This window comes from Corvus cornix, chromosome 24 (genome assembly GCF_000738735.6).
Source record: "Corvus cornix cornix isolate S_Up_H32 chromosome 24, ASM73873v5, whole genome shotgun sequence".
Lineage (NCBI taxonomy): Eukaryota > Metazoa > Chordata > Aves > Passeriformes > Corvidae > Corvus > Corvus cornix.
Window position 1 is genome coordinate 1,140,712 of NC_046353.1, and position 23,809 is coordinate 1,164,520.

General features: G+C 58.8%; 4 protein-coding genes across 7 annotated transcripts; 1 reads left to right on the plus strand and 3 right to left on the minus strand.

The window, feature by feature from the left end:
• Window positions 1-3,787: 3,787 nt before the first annotated feature.
• Window positions 3,788-9,011, minus strand: SCN2B (sodium voltage-gated channel beta subunit 2). 2 transcript variants are annotated; one of them, XM_039564817.1, is made up of 4 exons: window positions 8,789-9,011; window positions 6,193-6,359; window positions 5,842-6,052; window positions 3,788-5,720 (listed from the first exon to the last, which is right to left on the minus strand). In XM_039564817.1, the coding sequence occupies exons 1-4, from the start codon at window positions 8,856-8,858 to the stop codon at window positions 5,521-5,523; spliced, it is 648 nt and encodes a 215-aa protein (XP_039420751.1). In that variant the 5' UTR covers window positions 8,859-9,011; the 3' UTR covers window positions 3,788-5,520. The 2 variants fall into 2 exon arrangements, with proteins under 2 accessions (XP_039420751.1, XP_010402098.1); XM_010403796.4 differs by lacking the exon at window positions 8,789-9,011 and adding an exon at window positions 7,311-7,399.
• A 144-nt stretch (window positions 9,012-9,155) lies between these two features.
• LOC120411241 (microtubule-associated protein tau-like) lies at window positions 9,156-12,462 on the plus strand. Of its 2 annotated transcripts, none has more exons than XM_039564816.1 (3): window positions 9,156-11,175; window positions 11,658-11,913; window positions 12,015-12,462. In XM_039564816.1, the coding sequence occupies exon 1, from the start codon at window positions 9,668-9,670 to the stop codon at window positions 10,634-10,636; it is 969 nt and encodes a 322-aa protein (XP_039420750.1). In that variant the 5' UTR covers window positions 9,156-9,667; the 3' UTR covers window positions 10,637-11,175; window positions 11,658-11,913; window positions 12,015-12,462. The 2 variants fall into 2 exon arrangements, with proteins under 2 accessions (XP_039420750.1, XP_039420749.1); XM_039564815.1 differs by having other exon boundaries at window positions 9,156-11,157.
• LOC104692177 (junctional adhesion molecule-like) lies at window positions 10,645-16,499 on the minus strand. 2 transcript variants are annotated; one of them, XM_039564812.1, is made up of 8 exons: window positions 15,822-16,499; window positions 14,246-14,291; window positions 12,786-12,943; window positions 12,218-12,443; window positions 12,000-12,126; window positions 11,616-11,676; window positions 11,313-11,408; window positions 10,645-11,136 (listed from the first exon to the last, which is right to left on the minus strand). In XM_039564812.1, exons 1-8 carry the CDS (start codon window positions 15,999-16,001, stop codon window positions 10,975-10,977), a joined length of 1,056 nt encoding a protein of 351 aa, XP_039420746.1. In that variant the 5' UTR covers window positions 16,002-16,499; the 3' UTR covers window positions 10,645-10,974. The 2 variants fall into 2 exon arrangements, with proteins under 2 accessions (XP_039420746.1, XP_039420747.1); XM_039564813.1 differs by having other exon boundaries at window positions 16,035-16,485.
• An 813-nt stretch (window positions 16,500-17,312) lies between these two features.
• MPZL3 (myelin protein zero like 3) lies at window positions 17,313-23,426 on the minus strand. The gene is made up of 6 exons (XM_039565024.1): window positions 23,338-23,426; window positions 22,427-22,593; window positions 21,807-22,017; window positions 21,019-21,184; window positions 20,206-20,269; window positions 17,313-18,329 (listed from the first exon to the last, which is right to left on the minus strand). The coding sequence occupies exons 1-6, from the start codon at window positions 23,399-23,401 to the stop codon at window positions 18,303-18,305; spliced, it is 699 nt and encodes a 232-aa protein (XP_039420958.1). The 5' UTR covers window positions 23,402-23,426; the 3' UTR covers window positions 17,313-18,302.
• Between the last annotated feature and the right edge of the window lie 383 nt (window positions 23,427-23,809).

Below are 23,809 nucleotides of genomic sequence, written 5' to 3' on the forward strand. Positions count from 1 at the left end.
AGGGGAGCCTGAGAGGATGCCAGCAGTGCCTGTGGGCTGAGGCGTTAGGGCTGCAGAGCTGGCAAGAGAGGCAGGAAAAGTACAGGCGGAGCGGGCTAGGCAGCGCTGGCAGCCGGCGCTGCGGGAGCGGCGTGCACGGCTCTGCTGATGCAGCAGAAGGTGCCTTGGCGGGCGGCTGGGATGGATTCAGGGAGGGGATGGAGACAGGGAGCTGATGGATACAGCGAGGTGATGGATACAGCGAGGGGAGCGGAGCCGCAGGCGCTGTGAGGAGACGGCAGGAGGAGCGCAGCGTTTGCTGGAGCATCACTAATTGTGAGAGGGCAGGCGGAGAGAGCCGAGGGGGTGGCGGGACGCCTGTCACCCCTGCAGGGGTGCCTGGTGGCTGCTGGGGCCAGAGGCACAGGTGCAGGTGAGTTTGAGGCCAGCATCCAGCACACAGGAGCACGGAGACCTGCAGCAGTGGGGACCTGGAACAGGAGCACCCCTACCCTGGTGCAGGGAAAGGTGTGCAGGAGCCCCTCCTGGGACGCTCAGGTGCCTGCCAAGTTTGCTTCTGAAACGAGGGGTCAAGCTGGGACGGATTTGGCCAAACTGCCACTGGGAATCTCGCCAGCAGAGCCCTAAATGCTTCTGGAAGCAGGAAGGTTGGGAAACCTGGCTGCAAGGGTTGGCCAGTAAATACAGCGGAGCTGCTGTGGGTGCTGGCACCAACAGGGTGCACTGGGCAGGTGGGCACCCAGCTAGATCCATGCTGACATGGCCCGGCGGCCACGTCTCCCTGTTGAGCATCCCCGCAGAGCTGACAGCCTGGCATCCCCCTGCCCTCTCCCCTGCACGCCCGGGGCAGCTGTGCCCACGCAGCCCTGGGGCTGGGAGAGGGATGCTGGCTGTCACCAGCGCCTGATGGAGCTGTCACACTTGGCAGCTCCAGCCGGTCTCCTCGGCCGACTGATCCCGTGAGACATCTGCCACTGCCGCGGGCCTGGACAGGGCTCTGCTGTCCCCCAGCCCGGCCGCTGCCGTGGCCGGGAAGGGCACTGGCAGCAGCTGGCCCTGGGATTTCGGCAGGACGCAGATGTCCGGCGTGGGATCCGGGATTCCTGCGGCTCAGCGGAAACTTGTCCTGCTGAGTCCAGCACCAGGCGGCTGCGTCTGGTTTCAGGGAAGGCGAGCCCCCTGTGCTCGGACACTGTCACCTCCCTGGGGGACAGGAAGGAGGGCTCAGGGGTGCTGCCAGCTGGCTCACAGCCTGCCGGGGGGGCACTGTGGCTGCCTGTGTGCCCTCAGCCCCTCTCACCTTGCACTGGCGGAACTGGGAGGGTTAAAATGCCAGGCTGCTGCTCTCCGAGGAGGGCTCCTGCCTCCCTCCACGTGGGCACCGACCAGGTAGGGCTGAGCAGAGCAGTTGGGCTGCAGCTCCCAGCTCAATGCAGCAGGCGCAGCGCTGGCCCCGGCTGCCCTGGAGCATCCTGCCAGGGGCTGCCCCAGGAGGACACTCCCAGCCTCCTCCCAAACCTCCCCGAGCCAGACGATGCTGTGCTCCCGGACCCGGAGCAGGCAGAGCCCTCCTGCCGATGGAAGGGGAGGAGGAGGTGGCAACGCTGGAACAGAGCTTCCCATCAGCACGTTATGTTTACTGCAAGGTCCTCTGGCTGTGACCTTTAAAAGACAAGGTGGCCTGGCATCCCGGGAGCTGGCAGTGGGCAGGAGGCACCGCAGGGATCAGGCTCTGCAGGACTGTCCTGGCTGGGACGGACTCGCCGGGCTGGGAACTGAGCGAGAGGTCCCGGGCGCAGACTGCGGGTGAGTACCTGGCTGCTTTTGTCATTCCAGCTCTCGGCTGCCTGCAGCTCTCCCTCGGAGCGGTGCTTTCCCCTCTCCCTGCCAGCGCTGCCGCTGCCTGCTCGTCCCCGCCCGCAGAGCCGCCTGCCCTCCGGAGCGCACAGGTTCCTCACCCCCCTCCACGGGCCCTTTAAACACGCGGGGGAAGAGCGGCCGTGTCCCCCGGCAGCCACTGCAGAGCATCTGCAAGAACCGCTGAGGCAACCCTGCTGTATCCCAGGAGAAAGTTTGTTCCTGACCCTGCACAGCCCGAGGCCACCTCCAATGAACCGTCCCCACTCTGTCCCCCCAGAGCTGCCCTTCACACCCCTCACTGCCCCGGGCCTCACTGCCCCAGGCTGTTCCCTTTCCAGGTGCCCCCTCATTCCTTCCAGCCCCAGGAGCAGGGCGGCATTGCAGGGACTGTGGCTCTGGACTCTCCCTGAGACACCCCAGCAGTCCCCCGTGACTGCACAGGACCAGGCAGAGGTCCCTGCCACCTCCCACCCCTTCTCTTGTTCTTTAACATCTGTAATCCCACCTGGCCCGAAGAAATGTTCTTGTTCTGTAACAAGAAATGTCCCTGGTTCTGGAGAATCCATGAAGCCCCAGTGCTGGGGGGTTGCTGTCACTGCCCTCAGTCCCCTGCAGTGATGAGAATTCACCCTTCTTGTGTCCCACGGGGTCTCCTCTGTGATCCCACCGCTTCCCTCAAGTTTTTTGCCAGCAACATTCTAAGAAGTATCCTGAAAGTGCCAAGCTGAGGGTCCCCCATCCCCTTTGCCTGTGACTGCATTTGACCCCCTGAAGCTGGGTTCGGATAACTCCATGTCCTCCTCCGAGGAGCCGCTGCTCCCTGCATGGCAAAGTTGTTCAGTGCCATGGGCCAGGGATCGATTGGCTGCACCCCCCGGCAGCAGCCCAGCACTGCAGGACTGTGTCAGCAGCACAGTGGAGGTGATTTGGGTGCCCTTCCTCAGGGAGGGAGAGGTGCCATGGGGAGCTGGAAGTTTTCCGCAGCACTGACCCCACGCTGAGGTGTCCAGGGCGCAGTGTCCGGGCGGGCAGGGACAGGGACACTGCGAGAGCTCATCCCACTGGCACTGCTGCTGGGAACAGCGGTGAGCTGAGAAAGGCAGGGGGCTGGGGAGGGGGCAAGGCACGGCTGGAAGGTGGAAAGAGGTGGTGGCAGTGCCTTGGGGCAGTGTGTGGCCAGACCCTGCTCGTGTGAGGAACTGGGATGCGCCAGCACTCGGCAGCCCCGAGTGAAGGGCAGCAGGGAGAGGCACAGCAGAGGGCGGCTGTCAGAGCTTCCCTCGTGTCTCCACGGTGGGTGAACTGATGGATGTGCCTATTAACTGTGCCCCAGTTGTGTCGTGCTGCTCCGGAGCATCCCCACGGCGTTGCTGGGTTGGGAGAACAGCTGGTTACGGGTGTCCATCACCCAGCACATGCCCTGGGCTCTGCTGGAGCCTGCTGAGCCTTACCTGCCGAGAGCAGCCATCAATCCAAGCTCTCTGAGAAGCACAGGTGGAGAAGCTGACAGGGCACAGGTCCTGGAGGCCCTGCAGTGGGTGTGGAGCACCCCTGAAATCTCCCTGTGGGGAGGCTGGGGCAGCACTGGCCACACTCCCACCCCCAGCACTGCCCTGGCTCTGTGACGGCTCCCAGGGACAGAGCTGTGGACACACAGGGTGCCCTGGGCTCCCTCAGCACCCAAAGCACCCCAGCAGGACAGAGCTCCACACTGGAGCGGGCTCATCCCTCCAGGCAGAGCAGATGAGGGACCCATCCTGCCCCTCCAGGCAGCGGCACAAAAGCATCGAGGGCAAAGTCGGTGTTTTGTTGTTCTTTCGTTTGTTTGACTGTACAAAGAGCAATAAAAACATCCTGCGCTCGGCAGAGTGCTCGGCAAGGGGAAGGCGCACACCCAAGGCCCCAGCACGACCCACAGCAGCTCCTCCTGTGTGTACAGATCTGTATTTGTCTCTGCTGTGTACAGCCATGTACAGACAGATGCATTGGCAAGTTGCAATCCAAGGATAGTGCACGAAAGAAATGAAAGGCAGATGCAAGACTGGTCATGTGCAACACTCAGAGGCCTCTGTACCCCCGAGGTGCTGGCTCAGTCCCACCAGCAGCCAGGGACAGCCCGGCTCTGGCGGAAGGCGGTGCGGGAGCCCTGCGGCACGGGGCACCGCTGGCACTGTGCGGGGGTGCGGGGACAGCCCGGCCCTCCCTGGGCAGCAGGGCCCGGGGAAGGGAGCCACGCGTGGGACACGGCACATTCCTGCTGCGGATGGGAGGGGAGCAGCGTGGAGCCCAGGGGGGTCGAGTGGGATGGACAGGGCACGTAGGGCTGGGGTGGAAAGCGATGGGGCAGAGCAGGGAGGGCACAGCTGTCCTGCCATCCCTGGGGCCTGATGGCATTGCCGGGGTGGCACCTGCACAGGGACATGGCAAAGGTGTCCCTTCTCTCCACAGGGACACTGCAAAGGTCTCCCTTCTCCCCGGGCAGTGCTGCTCGTGGGTGACGGGACCTCCACCACCTGCCCCTGGGCAGTGTCCCCCGTGGCTCCGTGCACTGCCCCCCTCCTGGCAGCCACGGGAGAAGAAAAGCTCAGGCCCGGTGCCACAGGGGACACTGCCCTGGGTCATTCCCTGCCTGAACCCCTGGTGCTGCCCAGCACAGCTCACCTGCAGGGGAGGCAGGTGGCACACGGGGCTGGGCACGCTGGCAGTGCATTGCCGTGGCAGTTACGGGTGTGCAGTGCTCTGTGGGGAGGCTGGAGGAGGCAGTCTCAGCATGACAGGGCTGCTCCAGGGTGACAGAGCTGTCCTAACTCCGGGCCTGCTGTTGTGCCCAGTCCTTCCCAGCAAGTGCCCAAAAGCTGCTCTTCCTCTGAGCAGCTCTTTGTCTCCACCACCTCAGTCTGACAAATCAGCAGGACATTTCCCACCACAATCACCCTCCCCAAGAAGGAAACAAGCACAAAAACGTCAGCCCAGCACCTTGGGCTGAGATGCTCAGACCCAAAAACAGCCCGAGAGGCAGAAGGGTCCATCCCTTGCACACCTAGAGCTATCAATGGTTCCCAAACACCGCAAAGCTCCAAGATACCAGGTGTGCTCATGGCCTTGGCCCCTGACTTCTGAGCAGCCTGGGACAGTCCCTGAGGAGCACGAGCTTGCAAGGAGGAGACTGGAAGCCATCGGAATCCCTCGGGATGGGAACGCCAGTGCCAGTGGCCCAGGCACAGCAGGAGCACCTCGGGATGAGCTGTGACCCCCAGGGCAGACTGCTGGCCCCTGCTCGCATCTTCTACTGAGACAGAGAGCAGACAATGGGGCACGGGGCTCTCCAGAGCCCTCTGCCCCTCCTGGCACCCCCTGCTGCAGTCCTTCCATGTCTCACCTGCCCCAGCCTGTCCCCAGCACCTCCTCACGACTCTCTGGCACTCAGAGCAGGGGACAGGCTGGTCCCAGCTCAGCCTCAGGGGCTGCAGCCCCCCCTCCCCAGCCCTGCCCAGCACAGCCAGGCTCCAGGGACCTTCCCTCTGCGCCCTGCTCCAGGCTGGGTTGGGTGTTTGGATGGAAGGAGGGATGCTCTGGGGAGACAGAAATCCTTGCTCTGGGAAGCACATCAAGAGGGTCACGCTGTACAGGGGAGAGGAGGGAGGGGCGAGCAGGGGGGCGTTACTTGGTGCCCTCGTCCGGGTTGCCTTCGCCGTCCGTCTTCCCTTCCTCCTCCGTCTTCTGGTCGTCCGTGTTGAGCCTCTGCTGCTTTTTCCGGCGCACGCATTTCACCACCATCAGCACCAGGATCACCACGGCCAAGAAGCCGCCCACAGAGGCGCCCACGATGACGGCCACTGTCGAGTCGTGCTTCGGGGGCTCTGGGGACACATGGCAGGAGCTCAGGGCACACAGTGTCCAGCGGGAATGGCTGGGAACGGGCAGGGCTCTGGGAGCAAACCCTGCACCCGTGGGTGCCCTGCAGCACAGGGGACCACTGACCTTTGGTGAGCACCTTCAGGCTGATCTTGCCGTGGCCCCGGTGCCGGTCTGGGGGGTTCAGGACGTAGCAGTTGTAGGTGCCCTCGTCCTCCAGCTGCACGTTTTTGAGGGTGAAGGACACGTCGTACTTGGCGGGGTTGCCGGTGAACTCCACGCGGTTCCCGAAGCGGTCCAGCTGCTTGTTCATGATCTTCGTGCGGAACTGCAGGAACTGGGCAGCCGTGGGGACAGCAGGTGAGGCACCCCACGGGCTCATTCCCCAGCCAGGCACCCCCTCCCTGCACACGCCGCCCTGTAAGGAACTCCGAGGAACAGCCTTTGAGGTGGTCCCAGATCCCCAGTGAGACTCACCAGCTCCTCCGAGCAGTTACTGCACTCCTGGTACGTCCAGTTGAGGGAAAACTGCTTGTTCTCCACCTTGTAGCAGGAGTTGAAGGTGCAGGAGAGCTTCACAGAGGAGCCATTCAAGGCATTGATGGTGGCAGGGGCCATGACCTCCATGCCCAGTCCCGGGGGTGCTGCCAAACGCAGATGAATTAGGGGGGTGTCACAGGCAGCCGTCCTGTGAGCCCATGTCCCCATCCTGCCCTGCCTGCACAGAGCTCTCCCTCGGGCCTGGCACTGCCTTCCAGGCACATCCACGCACTCTGCATCCAGCCAGGACCGGAATTCCCCTGCCCAGCAGGAACAAGAGGAGCAGCCCCCAGCCCCGGCACCGTCCCTTGGCTGCACAGGAAAAGCATCATCCCTGCGCTGGCAGGGCTGATGAGCCTCCTGTGCCATCCCCGGTGCTGAATGCTGCTGCCTGCAGGCCAGCCCTGCTCCCGGCCGTCCCCCGGGGCTGTGCTGCTGCGGGATCGATGGCGCTGTGCGAGGCTGCAGCGTCAGCTCGGGGGCCCGGCGCCACAGCCACACGGAATTTATGGCTGCGCTCATCACATTTCATTCCCAGCAGGACACAGCTACGGCAGCGAGGGCTGGGATCTGCCAGGGCCGGCCCCAGGGGCTTCGGGGCGGGAATGCAGATGCTTTCCCCTGCCAGCAGTGCCCACGCAAGGATTCTCCAGCTGGGAACGACCAGAGCAAGATCTCAGTCGCTGCTGGGGGAGCAAGGCCAGTCCCTGCTCCCCGGCCTTGCTGAGAAACAGGGGCATTACCTGGTGCAGCTCACAGGGCAGGACTCACCTGGGGAGTGGGCAGGGATGGGGGGTCTGCCCTGCTCCCTCCTCTACTTGTTCCCTGCAGCTCCCCTCAGCAGCACCCAAACCCAGCGCCTGCATCCAGCACCTGTCCCCAGGCTGGGCGACAGGAACAGCCAAGCTGGCTGCAAACACGAGGCCAAGCCCTGAGAAGCGCAGGGACAGGGGGACAGCGAGCCCTGGGAGGGACCGACGGGTACAGGGGGGCTGTGACACCCTACAGGGCAGGGACAGTGACGCTGCCCCCAGGTGCTTTTATGATCACCTCACCTCTCCCCTTGGGCTGCTGCTCTTTGCTCTCAAACCTTCTTCCCGAGGCCAAGCTGGGTGCATGTCAGGGCTGCTCCGCTGGCCGCTCCGCTCCGCCTGCAAGCAGGGCAGGAAAGGGGCCAGGCTCTGCAGCCAGGGAGAAGAGCCTTTCCCAGCTGCAGGTACGGCTGTGGCGAGCCCCAGGTCCCGCTGCGAGGTATGAACCAGCAGCGCCCTGAAGCTCCCTGGAGGCAGAGCGGTGCCCTCGGGTACGGCCAAGCCCTGGAGATGGCTCCTTGCTGTGCTGGCAGCTGTGGGGAACAACCTCCACCCAGCCCCAGCGCAGGGAGGGCTCCCACAGGGCTCAGGGACACAGGGATGGCACGGCTGGTGCATGGGGACGATTACAGCACCCAAGGCAGGAAGAAATGTCCCAAGCCAGTGTTGCAGCCTTGCCTGGTGGCAGCCACCACCAGGGATGGGAGAGAAGAGCCAGGAGCCGGCCTGCGCCAGCAGGAATGGTTGGAGGAATCTCTGCATGGAATCACTGTCTGGGTGCCCCTCACACGATGCCCTGTGTGCCTGCGGGTGGGTGGCATGGCCTTGTCCCATGTCCTCGGGGCTGCCCAGGGCTCTACAGAGGGATGAGGTGCCACCAGCAGCAAACCTGCCACCCCAAGCAGGGAGACCACGGCCTGGCAGGACCTGGGAGCACCCACGTGTGTGGGTCCAAACTTTGCCACTGCCCGGGCACTCAGCCCTGGGGGACAACAGAGGTGGGGGAAGAAAGCCCCAAAACCCCTGGGACCATCCAGGCCGCGTCCTGCGGCGCTGCGCAGGCTCCCAAACGCTCTGTCACGCTGCACCCAGGCTGGGGGGGTACAATTACGGCAGCCTCTACAGCAGCCCTGGCTAGGTTTTGTATCCTCCTTTCCCAGGCTGTCTCCTTGGGGAAAAGCAGCCCATCAGGAGCTCCAGGACAGCACTTCAAAGGAGCGATGCGTGCCCGGCTGCGATCGATGCGGCCGCCGAGCTGCTGACACAACGCTGCTGCTGCGGGGCCGGGCAGCACGCACGGACCGCGGCCCCCAGCACAGCCACCAGCCCAGGGACAGCCACAGGAACAGCCACAGCACCCCTGCCAGCACCCAAAGGACAGCCACAAGCCAGCCCAGCCCACCCACCAGCACCTTCCCAGCCCTGTCCCCACGCCAGCCCGCTCCTCTGCCTGACATGCAAAGGGCTTTGTGCTCAGCCCCCAGCGAGCAGCATGCAGGGCATTTCTAGGAGAAGATGCAGTGGCACCATACCCCCCACCCTGCCCGAAAGCAGGTCACCCTGGCTGGTGGCTCTCTGCAAGGTGCACGCCAGACCACCTCCATCCCCATCCCTGCGGCACGGCGCTTCCCGGGGCTGGGACACGGGCAGGGGGCTCCTGGCCAGGGACACGGGTGTCTCCCCACCTCGGCACATGCAAGGGGGCTCAAGCCGACACTTACCCAGCGAGAGGAGCAAGGTGAGGCCAGTGAGGAACAAGGTGGGCTGCGGGAGCCAGGCTTCCAGGCTCATTTTGACGGACTTTTGTGTGTGGAGAGGACGTGGTGTTGGTGTGGATTGTGGAGGTGGTGGAGGTGTTTTTTCGAACGCCCGGGTTATTTGCAGGTGACATAGAACATTAGAGCCGCTTTCTCCCCACAGCCCAATATGGCTGGAGCGGTGCTGGGGCGAAAAAAAGCAGTAAATGCTGTGGTTGGTGGATTGCAGCCGCCGGAGTGGGAGGGCGGAAAAATTTTCCCCTGAACTGCAGGCGACAGCTCCTGGCACTGCCGGCTCCCTGCTCTGAGCAGGGGCTGTGGCACACGGTGGGTGCCCGCGGCCCCCGCAGCCCCCCGGGTGCAGTGGGGACGTGCAGGTGTGTCCCCTGTGCCCTGCTGGAGGCTGGCGGCCAGCCCCGCTCACACCGCCCGCAGCAGCAGTTCCCGTTCTGGAGAGCCCAGCGGGGCCCAGGAGCGTTGGAAATGCCCTCCTGGAGCCGGGCAGGGAGCAGAGGGGCTGCTCCGGGCTGGGGAGAGCAGAGGGGCCCGAGGCGCCCAGCCGGGATGCCCCAGGTAGGCTGCAGCAGGTGGAGGTGCTCCCGGTCACCTGCGCGCTCCCGGACAGCTCCATCGCTTCCCAGCGCTGCCAGACTCTGCTGGAGGCTCCTTCCCCTTCTCCAGCAGCACCTCCTCCCAGGATAACAGTTCTCCTCACCCAGCCCTTGGGACGGGGAGCCTCTGCCCAGCAGTAACAGGGCTGGAGAAAGTCTTTGGTCCCCTTCGCACCATCAGTCAAGGAAGCCTTTTGGCCCTGGGCTCCAAACCTGGATTCAGGCTGCAGAAATGGGTGCAGGAAAGACAAGAAGACCTCCTGGAGACCGGAGTGGCAGTGACAGAGCTGCTCAGGCCCCGGGACACGGGGTGGTGGCTTTTGCTGGGACAGCATCACTGGGGAGAGAGGAGAGGGATGCCCCGGAGCCAGGGCACACCTTGGTTCCTGTGCAGCAGAGCCCTGGGGAGGCACGGAAAGGGCAGCAAGGAGGCAGGAGGGGTGCAGGGGGGCTCTGCTGCCTGACCAGAGTCCGGAGGGGAAGCAAGACAGCCGGGAGAGAAGGCACGGGAGTGTCCCAGCAGCCCCGCTCAGCAAACCCTCACTGCACACACAGCCCTTTCCCACCCACCCTGGGCAGGCAAAGCCCGCTCTGCTCTGCTGCTACAGCTCCCACGACCCTACAAAGGCCCTGTGCGAGCCCCGACCCTCCCAAATCCAGCTCCGGGGGCTGGTTCCTCCCGAATCCCGTCCCGCGGCTGCCTGCGGGAAAAGAGAGCAGGGTGTCAACGAGAACCAAGGAGCGCAGCGCGGCGCTGCAGTCTCCCGGCAGCGGTGGGAGGTGGAGGGTCCCGGCTCCCTCCGCACCTGGAGGTGTCAAACATCTAAAGATAGAGCGCGACAGCGGGGATAGCGCCCAGCACCCAGAGACACAGCGGGAGCAGCGCCAGCGCCGGCCCAGACGCTGCCCCGGCGGCCCGGGAGGGGTTGCCGGGCTCCCCCCGGCCAGCGCTGCGCGTCACCCGGCTGCTCACGCGTGGCCAGGGGACACACGTGGGGGACCCCACTGCCCGCGGGCTCTTGTCCTGAACCCCTCCGTCCCCATCCTGCTGCCAAGGGACCCCTTTTTTGTCCCGTTTGGCTTTGTTCCCGCCTGGAGCCAGCGGGGCTGGTGGGTGCCCATGCGAGGCTGCACAAGGGTGCAGGGGCTCCCAGGCCCTGGGCCAGGCAGACTTTGGCACACTTGGACATCACACGCTTAGGCAGGAGGTAAAACGAAGATAGGGTCAGGGAAGACTCCCTGAGTTTTATTATCTACAGAAAAATAACGTGACGGCTCCTGCTGCATCTCCCCCCTGGAGATCCTTATCCTGTGCCAGGATCAAAGCTGGAGCATGAGGCTGTGCCCACTGTGCCCCTCTCCAGAGACCAGGGGGCAAGGCCCAGGTGTCCCCTGGTTCCCTGCAGACAGCTGGGCTGGGCTGTGCCGCAGCAGTGCCTGGCACGGAGCACACAGTGACGTGTCACCAGTTCTCAGTCCTCAGACGGACGAAGCTGTCTTGGACACTCCTGGACAAGGGGCTGCCATCCCACAGCACAGCTATTTCTCCCGCTCTGGAGCCCAGGGAAGTGCCTCCTGTGGCCTGCTGTGGGGTTCCTTGCTCTGCCCATCCCCCTGTGTCCCCTCTGCCATCCATTCCGACGGGATCGCCCTCTTGGCCAGCTGCACGTAGATGCCGTTGTCCCGGCAGTGAGAGGGGTGCTGCAGGGAGCAAGCGACAAGGTGTGAGCCTCACTACAGGTACCAGGGTGGGTTTGGAGGGGGCAGGGGGCACGGGATGCTGGGGTCTGGCATGGGGAGTGAGGCCCTGGATGCCGTGACCCTGGTAACAGGGACAGCGATGTGGGGGTCCCACCATGCCTGCTGCAGCTCCTCACCATGGTTATGTACGTGTCCTCAGCTCTCCTTTTCTTCTTTGCTTCCTGCTCAGCCTTGGGTACCTCAGCTCCAGGGATTGAGGAGTAAATTGCTTCCTGCAAAGGGCAGATCGGGGTGTTTGGAACCGAGCAGCCCCAAACACGGAGGGGCTGCCTGACCCCAGTTACAGGGCAAGCAACACGGTTGGAGCTGGCCAGCAAATGGCCCCTCGTGCCTGGGCAGTGTGGGATCCCCTCCTTCAGCCTACCCAGCCCTGGGCCCACACACCCAACCCCAGTGATCCCTCCAGCCTCAGCTCTCACCTCTGCTTTGTTGTTGCTGCTGCTCTTCCCCATCCTCTCCAGGGCCGTGTTGGTTGCAAACCTCGAGGGAAGGCAGCAGCAGTGTCACCTCCGGCGAGAAGCAACACCCGCTGCTCCTGTCCCTCCCTCCCTCTCCCGGGACACTGGCATCCCTTTGCCCATCCCTTTGTTTCTGCTGCCTGGGCACAGCCCAGGAGGTCTGGGAGCCGAGGGGACACCGGCCAGGGCAGGGTGACACTAGATGGCAGCAGGAGGCTGCACCCCACACCTGCGGAGCTGAACAGTCGCACCCGAGAAGGTCAGGGCAAAGCAGCGAGAGCAGCGCAGGGGGGGCTGCAGGGAGGTGCTTTCTCACCCCCCTAAACCCAGAGCCAGCGCCGGTACCTCTTCCTCACGCAGAGCCCGGCCAGGAACGCCACCACCACGGCCACGCAGCCACAGCCCACCACGGCCGACCAGAACCCAGAGTCTCTCGGGGGCGCCGCATCCTCGGCGTCTGCTGCTCCTCCTCCTGCCGGGGAGACACCAGGGCAGGGGATGGCACCGCGGGCAGCTCCGGGAGCCTGCGGGCGGAGGGAGCAGCCCCGGGGCGCGGCACGCACCTCTGAGTACCGCGGGGCTGACGTGCAGCACCGTCCGGCTGCGGAAGATGCTGCTGTTCTGGAGCAGCCGGAGCTCGCACTCGTAGATGCCGCTGTCGTTGACACGCGCGTCCTGCAGCCGGATGGAGCCGTCCCAGCGGGACATGTTCCCCTGCCACTGCACCCGGTTCTTGAAGCGGCCCACGGGGACGCCGTAGTTGCTGTAGTAATAAAACACCATCTCCTCCTGCCAGGGCACAGGTGAAGGATGTCAGGTGTCCTGTCCGCCCTCAAGAGCCCTCAGATTCACGTTCTCTCCTTATCCCGTGGATTGTTCTCCTCGCACAGAGCCCGGCGCTCTCTGGGAAGGCTCCAGGATGCAGCAGCCAGAGCGGTGCTTCCCCGGTGCTGCGGGGCCATGCGGACGGGTCCCGCCACCACGCGGGGACCCTTCTTCCCCTTATGGAAACTTCCTCTCCTCGTGGCCTGGGGACAGGCGGATGGGCTTCCCCACAGCCTCCCCACAGCTGCCTTGCTCCCCTGCCACCGGCCCCCGTGTCCCCTCCTCGCCACCCCTGTCCTGACCCACCTGAGTGCCAGCTCCTGCCTTGTGCAGCCAGTCCACTTTGTGCAGGGTCCATCCCTTGCTGTCGGGGTCTAGGAAGAGGCACCGCAGCAGCACAGAGTCCCCAGCCCTAGCTTGGAGCTGAGGCTCCATGAACACCCCGGCAGCCCCGCTGCATCGCTCTGCCGGGTACAAGGACAGCAGGATGAGCCCAGGGAGGACGGCCAGGTGCAGCCTGCCTGTCCCCATCACTGTCTCCTCTCCAGGGAAGCCTGGGGCTCCCGGCCCTGACCAGTCCAGAGGCCAAACCTGTGCCTGACCCCTGCTCGTGGCGTGCCTGGGATGTGGGGCAGCACATCCTCCCGCCGCCACACCAAGGGCTGCTGCCGTGTGATCCAGCCGAAAGGAGGCTGGGATGCACAACCCTTGCCCTGCACGCCTCGGAGCCAAAGTCTGCAGCTCCTGCAGGGCTGTGCCTGTGAGTCACTGGCTGGGAGAACCTGTGCTGCTCTCATCTGTACCAGGCCAGGGGCAATTCAAGCGCTTCACATGAAACGCTTCAGTTCCTCCCTCACTGCCCATTTGGCTTCCTTCCCCTTTGCTCACAGGCTCCAGACCTGGGCTTGTACTTGTCTGGCCACGTAAACACAGCTTGGGGTTTCTAGAGAAGCTGGACAGTGGGAAAAAAAGCAAACCAGGGGAACATCAAAGAGCAGAGAGCTGACAACCGGCATGAAGCAGCTGCTGCTCGCTGGCTGCAGAGTGTGTGGCAGGAAGGGGATTAAAGGTCTTCTCCGAACTAAACGATTGTCTGAAATGAGTGGGGCAGAAAATGTCACTGGGCCTTGTCAGCAGGAACCCCACCTGCCTCAGAGCCTGCAGTGAGCTGCAAGGGGAAGCTGAGGCTCTGGCTGTTGTTTGCTGAGAGCTGGCTGAGCTGATTCAGCAGGAGCTGCTCAGACAGGTAGGCTCGTCCTCATGGCTGGGCTACTCTGCTCAGCCTGTCCACAACCACCGAGGGCTGGGCCCTGGCCAAGCACCAAGTGTTTGTCTGAAGCCCTGTAAATAATGAATGCAAAGTGCTGCAGCTTCCCAAACAAGTTCTGTTGGTCTTGACCAGCTGAGGAGCTGAAAATGACAAATATTTGCCAGCGGAGAGGACCAAGGGAGCTCCTTGCCTTGAGCAGAGCCAAAATCAATACCTTGGAAACCTCTCCCTGTATTTAGACTTGGCGAAGCAGTTCTGCTTCTTTCAAAGCCTTGGAGCCTAAACACAGGACACATCCAGGGATGCCAGTGCAGTTTGCAGCCTATATAGGGGAGGTCTGTGGGAAGGGGAGATGAGCACACGCAGGGCCAGAGGAGGGACGGGCACCCAGGAGAGGAGCAGCCCCAAGGGGTTCTCACCACAGGAGGAGAGGCACTGATGGGTCTCACAGCAAAGGCAGGGGGGAAAGCAGAGGGAGATAAAACTTAGTGCTCACCCAGCCATGTCAGCAGCAGGGTCAGGCTCAGCAACATCTTCTCACTCTGAAAAGAAGAGCAGAGGTGACACATGCTCCAGTGTCCCCTGGGGCAGGACACCAAGGACTGGCAACAGGCTCAAGGTCAGAGGAAGACTGTGATGTGCAGCCTCTGAGGCTGGGAGGCTGAAAGTCAGCGCAGCACAGGGGGCAGGGAGCAGGGCTCTGGTTTGTGAGACCGCGCTGAGCCGGGAGAGGAAGAGCGAGCGTGGGGGAGAGGGCTCAGCCTAAACCCCTTCGTGTTTTCTCCTAAGTCACGAATCTTTCCGGTGGTTTGGGGGTCGAGCCTCTGACATCTGAGCTGAGATGTTCGCAGGTGCTGACTCTGCTCCCAAAGCAATCGGAGGTTTTTAATATGACAGAATCAGAGAAGCTTGGTTCTAAAACACAGACCCCCTACTCCAGAACTAAATCCTTGCCCCTGGGTGCTGCACACGGTGAGAGGTTCTGCTGGAGCAGTGCCACACTTGGTCCCTGGATTCAGCTTGACCTGCTCCACATCTCTCAGAATAAAGCTGACATCTCCTTCCTGCACATCACAGAACTCTCCTGCAGCCCAGGGAAGGACTGGCTGTCACCACCGGGAATGTGCCAGCCAGTGTCCAAAGGAAGGCAAGAGGCAGCACCCTGCTGCCCTGTCCCTGCTCCACGAACCCCAGCTGTGGCCATTCCAAACTTATTTAAGGGTAAAAAGTTACTGAGAGCAGCTCTCCTGCCCCACATGAAGCTGGAATTGAGGCTGCCATTACCAGCACGTATTTTCCAATACTGCAGAAATGAAATAGAAATAGAAAGACAAGAGCTGAATCATCTCTGGCATCTTGGTGGCTTCTCTCTCTTTGCTCCATCATGCAAGCAAGAGGATCTAAAGGTCAGCCACAGTGAGGGATTCCAGGCCCAGAATCAGCTGCTCGGGACCCTTGGATCAGTTCTAGGCTGAGAAAGTCACTACAGCTTTGTACCTTCATCACCCTGCCCTTTCCACAAACAAAATATCCTGAGAAGTGGCAGCAAACCTTCTGGAATCCTCTCCCACCTGCCTCTGAAAACACAGGAGCCCTCTGGGGTTGGGTTTTTGCGTGGTTGGCTGTGCTCTGTGCAGCTCTGCCGTGACACACTTTGCACACCCGACCTACAAACACAACTGCTGCCCAGCCCCAGGGCCCTCAGCACGGCCAGCACAGCTCAGGGCAGCAGACACAGCATCCTGCTTTCCCAGAGACACTGCCAAAACCTGCAGAGCTCCACCCTCCCAGGACCACCCCTGTGCAGCAGCCAAAATAGCAGCCAGCTCCACAAACAGTCCTCAGCTGCAGAAAGCTGAGGTTTGTATGCCCAGAACCTCCAAAAAGTCCCTGCAGCTGAGCTGCTGGGGCTCTGGGCTTTATGTGCCACCAAGTCCTTGCTGGATTTATTGCCCTGTTTTCGAGAAGGATTTCTGGTCCCGTCTGGGGACACATTTTGCAGGGTCTCCCCCTGTGCCACACAGCAGTGGGAGGGTGCTGGGAGGCACCAGCTGGAGCCAGCACCCACTCACCAGCTGTGCGGCGTGTGCCAGTGCTGACACATCCAAATAGCCTCTCCCAAAGAGATCAGGGGAGAAAGGGCACGGACACCGTGTGGCCTTCACATCTCCCTGCTTTTGCACGTGGCATCTGAGTCGCCAGCACTTCTGCTCCCCTGGTTCTCTTCCTGGGAAAAACAAATGAAAAAGCATCCAGGAATAAATATTACAGCAAAAAATACTCACCTAGTGTGGCCTGGGGAAGCCAGCTTGTCTAGCATGAAGGCTTCTTCAGCGACTGATTCAGCTACTCTGAATCATCCCGAGGTCGCATATGCAAGACCTTTCTTGGCAGTTCCTTCTTTAAGGTTGAGTCTGGTGGTCACTTTCACACGCAAGAGAAAGCGGAACAGCAAATTAGGATGTGCACCAGAGAGGAGAAACCAACTGCAGGTGCACCTGCCTGAGAGGGGCGAAGGGGCAGCTTCAGGAGGCAGCTCACAGGCACGGCTGTGCCTCAGGCCCAGCGGGGCAGACTGGCCTGACCAGTCACGATGACCAGTCCAGGACACAGAGGTTGCTGGCCCACACCCTGTGCTCCCTCCTGCTTTGTTTTTCGGGGCTCAGAGCTGGTTGGAGAGCTGTCACTGCTGCACGCTGGATCTTGTCCCAGTGAGGCAGCAGCAACACTGAGTGATGGGGCTGTGCCTTCCTCCTGCTGCTGCCAGACCCCTCAAGGGGCTGAAGGGCCCCTGGGCCTGCCTGGCACAGCATGGGCAGCTGCTTCCTTCGGAAACACACACCAGCCACTGATTTTCATCACTGCTTCCCCTCCTGGCCACTTCGAAAGGCCATTTTCACCCTTCCTCTTTCCTTGAAACACCAGAGCAGCTCCTGTTCTCCATTCCAGTAGCGCCCTGTTCTGCATGGTGCACCGAGAAATTTCCATGTGGGCGGCAGAGGAAGAGAAAGCTCAGCACCAGTCACAGCTCCAAGGTGGCAGCTCAGCTTTGCACCAGGGAGCTTTGCCCAGGATCCAGCACACTCATGGCCAAGGAGGCAGAGCTGAAATCCAACATTTTGCAGCAAAAAAGAGCCTTTGGTTTTCACAGAGAAGTCATGTGGGTGTGAGTGCTGAGAGGGGAACAGCAAAGCCACTTCCTGCAGGCTGCACAATCCCCCCAAAAACCTTTCCCAGGACTGTTTTGGCTGACAGAGGTGTTGTGTCACCAGGGAGCACAGACATTTTAAATATTGCTTTATAGTAGACAGGAGAAAATTTTATTTCTTTATCTGGAGGCACAGATCTACAGCTGACCTACTTCTCAGTGGGAACGTCACCACACCTGAAACCTGCAGCCAGCCCAGAGCTGCTGAGGGGGGACCTGGTACCTGTCCCCTTTTGGGTTAAATCTGCTCCCTAAAAACCTTTACCCATCATCACACGACAATTTTTACACCTCAGGATGGCAGTTTTATGAGTTCAGCTCTATTTAGCCAAATAAAGAGACCCACAGCCCAGAATGAAATAATGCAATTTATTGGTAATTGCACAGCAAAATCAACAGCAAACCTGTAGTACATCTGTAAAAGGAGAATATTTGACTGATACAGAAAGACAGCAGCTTTTTAGGGGTTGAGTGAGTGAATTCCTCTGCTCTCTGCCATTCACTGTTGGACAAGGCTGGGGAAAGAGGAAATGCCCTTCCTCGAGGGGAAGTAATGCTGCACAATTAAACATTTCCATAAAATGGGTCCTAGAAGAAGGGAGGAAGAAAACAACTACTGCAAACAGAACATTCCTTTGGGCAGTGCTTGAGTCCATGGCTGAGGTAGATGGGGTTGTGTGTCCCCAGAAACAGAGTCCCCATTGGCATTTCTGATTTAAAAAAGAAGAAGAAAAAAAAAAAAGCTTTCTATGAATTGTGCTTCACTTCTACGAGTAGAAGGAGAGGTACCCAGTGATGCAGCTGAATAAACCAAAAAATACTTCAAAAGCAGTAGGTTCTCTTCACTCCAAGACAGAGGATGCCAGATACCATCATCAAACTGGTTTGAGTCAGTATGTTCCACAAAAACTGAGAATAAACCTTGTCAGTGCCCAAAGGCAAGCAGCCCAGAGAGCTGGAGCAGCCTTTACTTCAAGAAGTTGGGTTTCCAGGGCTCAGGAAAGGAGGAATGTCACCAAAAAAAAAAAATCAAACCAATAAACAAAACCAATTTGCAGGTAAACCAAGGCACGCTGGCACTGTAGGCACTGAGGCTTCTGTAGGCCCTGCAGATCTGAGGGCAAGAGACTCTCTTTTCCCCAATGTATTAGAAAGATTTTTTAAAAAAAAATCATTATTTTGTGCTTAAATAGAAGTGAATTATCCCATCAGCATTATTCTTCCAATCCACAGAGAGCAGAGCATATCCTTCAACCTGCACTGGTTATCCAGCAGCCTCTGGAAGGATCTAACCACAGTTTTCAGTGCTGAAATTTTAGTATTTTTCCACAGCTTCAGTCTTCCATCAGTATGGATCTTCCTCATCTGTGTCCTGAACAGGGAACATGGAGAGAGAAACTATGTGTGAAGACATGAATGAAGTCATGAGTTCAGCCAAATGCTGAGCCTGGCTGGGCTGCTGGCAAGAGCCTAAACTCTTCCCAGAAATGCTGCTGTGCTTGAACAAGCCTGAGGACTTGCAAAAACACTGCTGTAAATATAAATATAAATATAAGCACTAAATCTGTTTGACCTCTCCCAGACACAATGACCATGGCATAACCCACAAGTGAAACGTGTTTCAAGAGAAGCAGCAGCTAAAGATGAACCAGAAAGTGCAGCACGACCCTGCAGAGACAGTCCTGAGCAGCACAAATTATTGTTTCTCAGCCCTGACAGACACCCCATCATTGCTCTAACCACAGCACTCATCTGATGGTGTCCCCACAAGCAGCTCGGCAGCTCTGAGCTGGAAACTCACCCAAACACCTCAGCTCTACAAGGGAAATCTCACTGACACCCCAGACTTTTTGAGCCTAACGAGATTTTCCATTGGCTTTGCAATTTTAATTGCTTGGTCACATACGAAGCCTGAAAAAGCACATTAGAGACACCTCAAAAATGCAGAATCATTGAAGTGAGTGGGGCAGCATTCTCAGAGACCTGATCAGATAAATAGTGTGGTATCAGACAGCAAAGGATCACACCTGACAAAGTACTCTACATGAAAGCAGCAGGATTTTATCGCTCCAATTTGACTCCTCCCAAAGGATGAGAGGACATTTTTCAACTTTTAAGATCTCCCATTCCCTGACAGCATTTCCCTCACCAAACTGGGGCTCCATCCTTTCCCATCTCCCCACCTGGTGCTTCCCTGATTCCCAGAATGTCACCTGGAACAGCCTTTCCACCTCCCAAGGCAACTCTGCCTTTGGCACAAAGCATTTCCTGCTTCCTGCACCTCTCCAAAGCCTCGTTCCCAACACTGCAGCTCTATACCTGCTGTGTCTAATGCAGAACTGTAAATATTTTATGTTCAACTTACGTAATTGCCTGTTTTTCATCCCGGATCTAATAGAAACCATCAGCACACGCCTGTCTGAAGGCTTGGGCATTTAGGACATTTTAAATCACTGGCATTAGAAGAGCAACACATATTTAAATCCTCCTTAACACACGTCCTGACTGCCAGGAGGTTCAAAGGTGCCCCTGAGGTAAATCTGCTCTGCAGGACACGGTGGAAGAATGAAAGCCCTCTCAAAGCAGGCATTACTCTGGAATGTGCCATGCTTGTGGTTGCTGATTCCAGCACACAGGACTCACACAAAACAAGGGCAGCAGATGGCAAAGACACTCAGGAGCTGGAGCACAAGGCACCTGATTAACAGGAGCTGCTGCTGGGGTGGGAAGGGAAGGAGCAGAATTAGAAGGCAACCACCACTTCAGAGAGCACAACAAACAAAAAGCAGAAACAAACAAACAAACCACAAGGGTTTAGCAATGTTCTGTCATAATGAAAACGAGGTGAAAGGAGGAAGATCTCCACCGCCTCTGCAGAAACACGGGGGGCTGGGGGGTGACCGCCTGCCTGCCTTCCCCACTGCAGCACTGCCAACCCCAAACTGCTCACACAGAGCCCCTAAAGAAACCTCACAGCAGCTGGCACTTCAGCCCTGATTTTTCTTCTTAAAATGACAGCTTTGATTCCAATCAAGTCAAATGAGAAATCAATTTGATGGATGTCATGACAGCTTCCCCACCACTACAACCAGCAGTTCTCAGTCCCTATAGCTGGGAAGCTCCCAGGAGCCATTTGGGACACACCTTGGACACCCAGAGATGTTATGACACTTTACCTGCTGCTCCTAGCACCTTCTTTGAGCATCCCAGTTGGCAAAACCTCTGTGAAAACACCAACTTTCACTTACCACACAGTTCAGGCACCACTCCCTGAGTTTTCCCCCGCAGCCGGCTGTGTCTGTGTGCTCAGGCCTGCAGGAAAAGCACGGCATCAGGTTGGACTTTTCCCCCCCAGACATTCCGGTATCTCCTGTGGACTGAATTCTGGTTACACCACATGGAACTGAAGGTTTTTCATCGTGAGGAAAAGCCTTTGACTCCACACAGCAAAGCCAAAAGGACTGAAAGCTGCCAGGTGCCTCCTTTTGAAGGCAGATATTTCACTTAAGTGCCACAAAGATTAAAACAAAAGTTGCTTTTTGGCTGGCAAATCTTATACCACCAATCAAAAGATTCAGAGACTGCAGCAAAAAAAAGAAAAATCATTCTGCAAGGAATTGAGCAGAAGGGAATTCAGTCTCCAAGGCTCCTTCAGTATGTGGCATCTCTGCTCAGGCCACCACAGGTAGCATTATCGGGTTTATTTTGTTGTTATGGCGACTTCAGTACAAAATGCAACACACAAAGCTCACCATGCAAAACACTGTGCTGACTCAGGCTAAAATAAACCTCATTACAGAAGTGAAATAGTGTCTGACCCTAAACTGCTGCAGTTCCACGGCATTCCTCACGCGAACGACAGGAAAAGGGGATGTGCACTCACTCAGTTTATGCTCCAGCACAGGAATTTCCCAAAGCTTTCCCACTGCTGGGTGAGAAGCAGATACCAGTGACTGAACCACAGACAGTTTGTGCTACAGGACAGTGGGGAAATCATCCCTCGTGCCTGTGCCAACACCCTGAAGTGGAAATACAGGCTCCAGCCTGCAGCCAGGACTTACTCATCAGACACTTCGATGGAGGATTTCTTGTAGCCACATTTTCCTTTCTCCTTCATCACCCGGAATTTCCTCCCCATCCTCACCAGCAGCAGAATGACCACGAGGATGGAAGGGAGAAACACCAGGATGGAGAGCAGAGCTGCTGAGGTCAGCTGGAAGGCCAGGCCTGAAAAGCAGTGAGACACAGCTTGGCTGAGCCTCTGGCACAAAAGCTCACCCAGAGCACAGCTTGGTGGCCCTTTCACATGAAACACAGGGCTGGCAGACTGGAAACAGCCTGTCCCCACATCTGCAGGGCTCCAGTGCCCACATCTGCGGGGCTCCCGTCCCCAAACCCAGCCCAGCCAGGCGCCTCCACTGCAGAGGAAGGCAGGGCACGACACAGTTCTATCAGCACGGCTGAGCTGGGAATTTGGGGCAGGGCTGGCACGCAGGGCAGATGAGGAAATTATTACTGACAATCAGCGCTTGTGATGTGGAGATTATTTTTAGGCCAGCGTTTCCTCAATGTTTAACTTGTTCTGCCACAATTTGCGGAGGCTGAAACTTCTGAACAAAGGGACGCTTTTGATTCCTGTTATCACCACAGCTTCCCCTGTCCCTTCCTGCCCCAAATCAATTCAGTAGCTCTCAAAGTACTGAGCTCAGAGAGCGGGGCTGGGGCAACCCCTGCTGAAACTCCAGCAAGAACTCCAGGGAGCATTTCCCACATGATGCTCAGGGTTCCAAAATCCCCGAAAGCAACTCTAGCACATAGGTGAGGCCAAATTCTGGGCAGGGAGCCTTACCCCGCTCTGTAACCACCAGCACTGTCTGGGGAATGTTGTGATAAACGTCCGGAGGGTTCTTCACGCTGCAGATGAACGTCCCGTTGTCACTGAGCACTGGGCTTTGGATAGCGATGGAAGCATCACCGTTAGCAACATTCCCAACCCAGGATATCCTGTCTTTGAACTTCCCCGCTGTTGTGGGGTGTGGAACAGACTGATAATGAAAAACCTGCAAAGAGGGAAAGGCAATAATTGTGGCAATAAAACACTCACCCAGGAAAGCAGAGTGAACTGCTTGTTGCATTGCAAAAATAAAGGAATAATGACACACTAAGAAGCCAGGCAGGGTATTTCCTATATAAGAGAAATAAAGCTACCAATCAAATCTTTACAGTCATTCTGTGTAGCGCACAATGCAGCACTTGTGGCAAACCCACAAATTTATCTACTTTATCATTATTGTTCTATTTTGTCTTTACATAGAACACTTTTTCACCCAGAGAACACCAAAGGAATTTTACAGGGGAAGGAAGGCAACAACGAGACTCCCAAACCACAAAGCGAGGCAGCAGCCCAGCAAAGCAAACAGAAAATTCAGATTTTCAGCATGCCCAGAGGCCTGGCCCTGTTCCACCTACTGTCTCCATCTGGCCCCCAGCAAGGGGACGGTAGGTCCAGTCCACCAGCAGGCTCTCCGTGATGGGGGAGCTGGATTTGAAGGAGCATTTCAGCAGCACTTGCTCACCCACAAAAGCTCGGACTTTAGGACTGGCTTTAATTTCCAGGGAAAGAACATTGCAGACATCTGATGGAACAGGCACAAAAGGCAGGGATTAATTTCTTGTTACCTGTGAGATGCAAAATTGTCCCAGAAATACCGACACGTGTGCAGGTCAACCAAAATTCAAAGACTAAGCACAGCAGGGCCTCCCTCCCCCACACTGAAATTTGAAGAAAAGCAGCAAACTTCCCTGACCTATTCTCCGTGGGGCTGGAAAGGGCTCCAAATAAAGTACCTGGGAAGTACCAGCACAGCTGTTCAGGTGTGGAGACCAAGAGCCGAGAAATGGAATCAGCTGCGTCTCTGACGAGTCGCAACCCCCCAGCTTTGGGTACTTTAATGCAATTCTGCTCTGTGTTTCTTGCCACAGCGCCTGAATTTCACACGCACCGGGTCAAAAGTCTCCCCACAGCACCAAGGGCTCTCAGTTCTTGTTTCCAGCGTGTGCAGCCACTTCTGCCCCGTTCAGCTACCGCGATGCTCCGGCCCTTCCCGAGGCTCCCACCGCTCCCGGGAAGAACTTTGTCCGAGCCTCCCACCGCTCCCGGCCGGCCCTTCCCAGGCTTCCCACCTCCTCCAAAGTGCCCACCGCCCCGGGACCATCCACGGCCCCGGGACCATCCACCGCCCCCAGAGCCGCAGCCCGGGCGCTCCCGGCCCGGTTCCCACGCGGGACCCTCCGGAGCACCGCGGGCACCGCCGCTCCCGTCCCGTCCATCCCATCCCATCCCATCCCATCCCACCCCGCCCCCCGCAGCCCCCCGTTACCGAGCAGCAGCGGGAGGAGGAGGAGGAGGCGGCCGCCGGCCCCCGCCGCCCCTCGGCGCCGCATCCCGGCCGGGCTCAGCCCCGGAACATGGCGCTCACCTGGCGCAGGTGAGGGCGGGGCAGCCCCGAAATGGCCGCGGCGCTGGGGACGCCTGGGACGGCCGCGCAGCCGGCCCGGGGCCAGCGGAGGGGCCGGCGTGGCCACCGCGGTTGTCCCCAAATCCCCGAGCGGTTCCTGTCACCGCCAGCCCGCTCCCTGCGCTTTTTTTTTTTTTTTTTTTTTTTTTTTTTTTTTTTTTTTTTGGGTGCTGCCGCAAAACAAGGAATGTGTCAGGATGTTCCTCGCTGTGACATCTTTGTAGATTTTCAAGCGCAATCAGCAAAAAAAGGGAGACCTAATCAGGGGAACAGGCAGCAGCTGCATCCCTTAGCCAAGGACATCCTGGAACCGACACGTTTTGAGGATGTATTA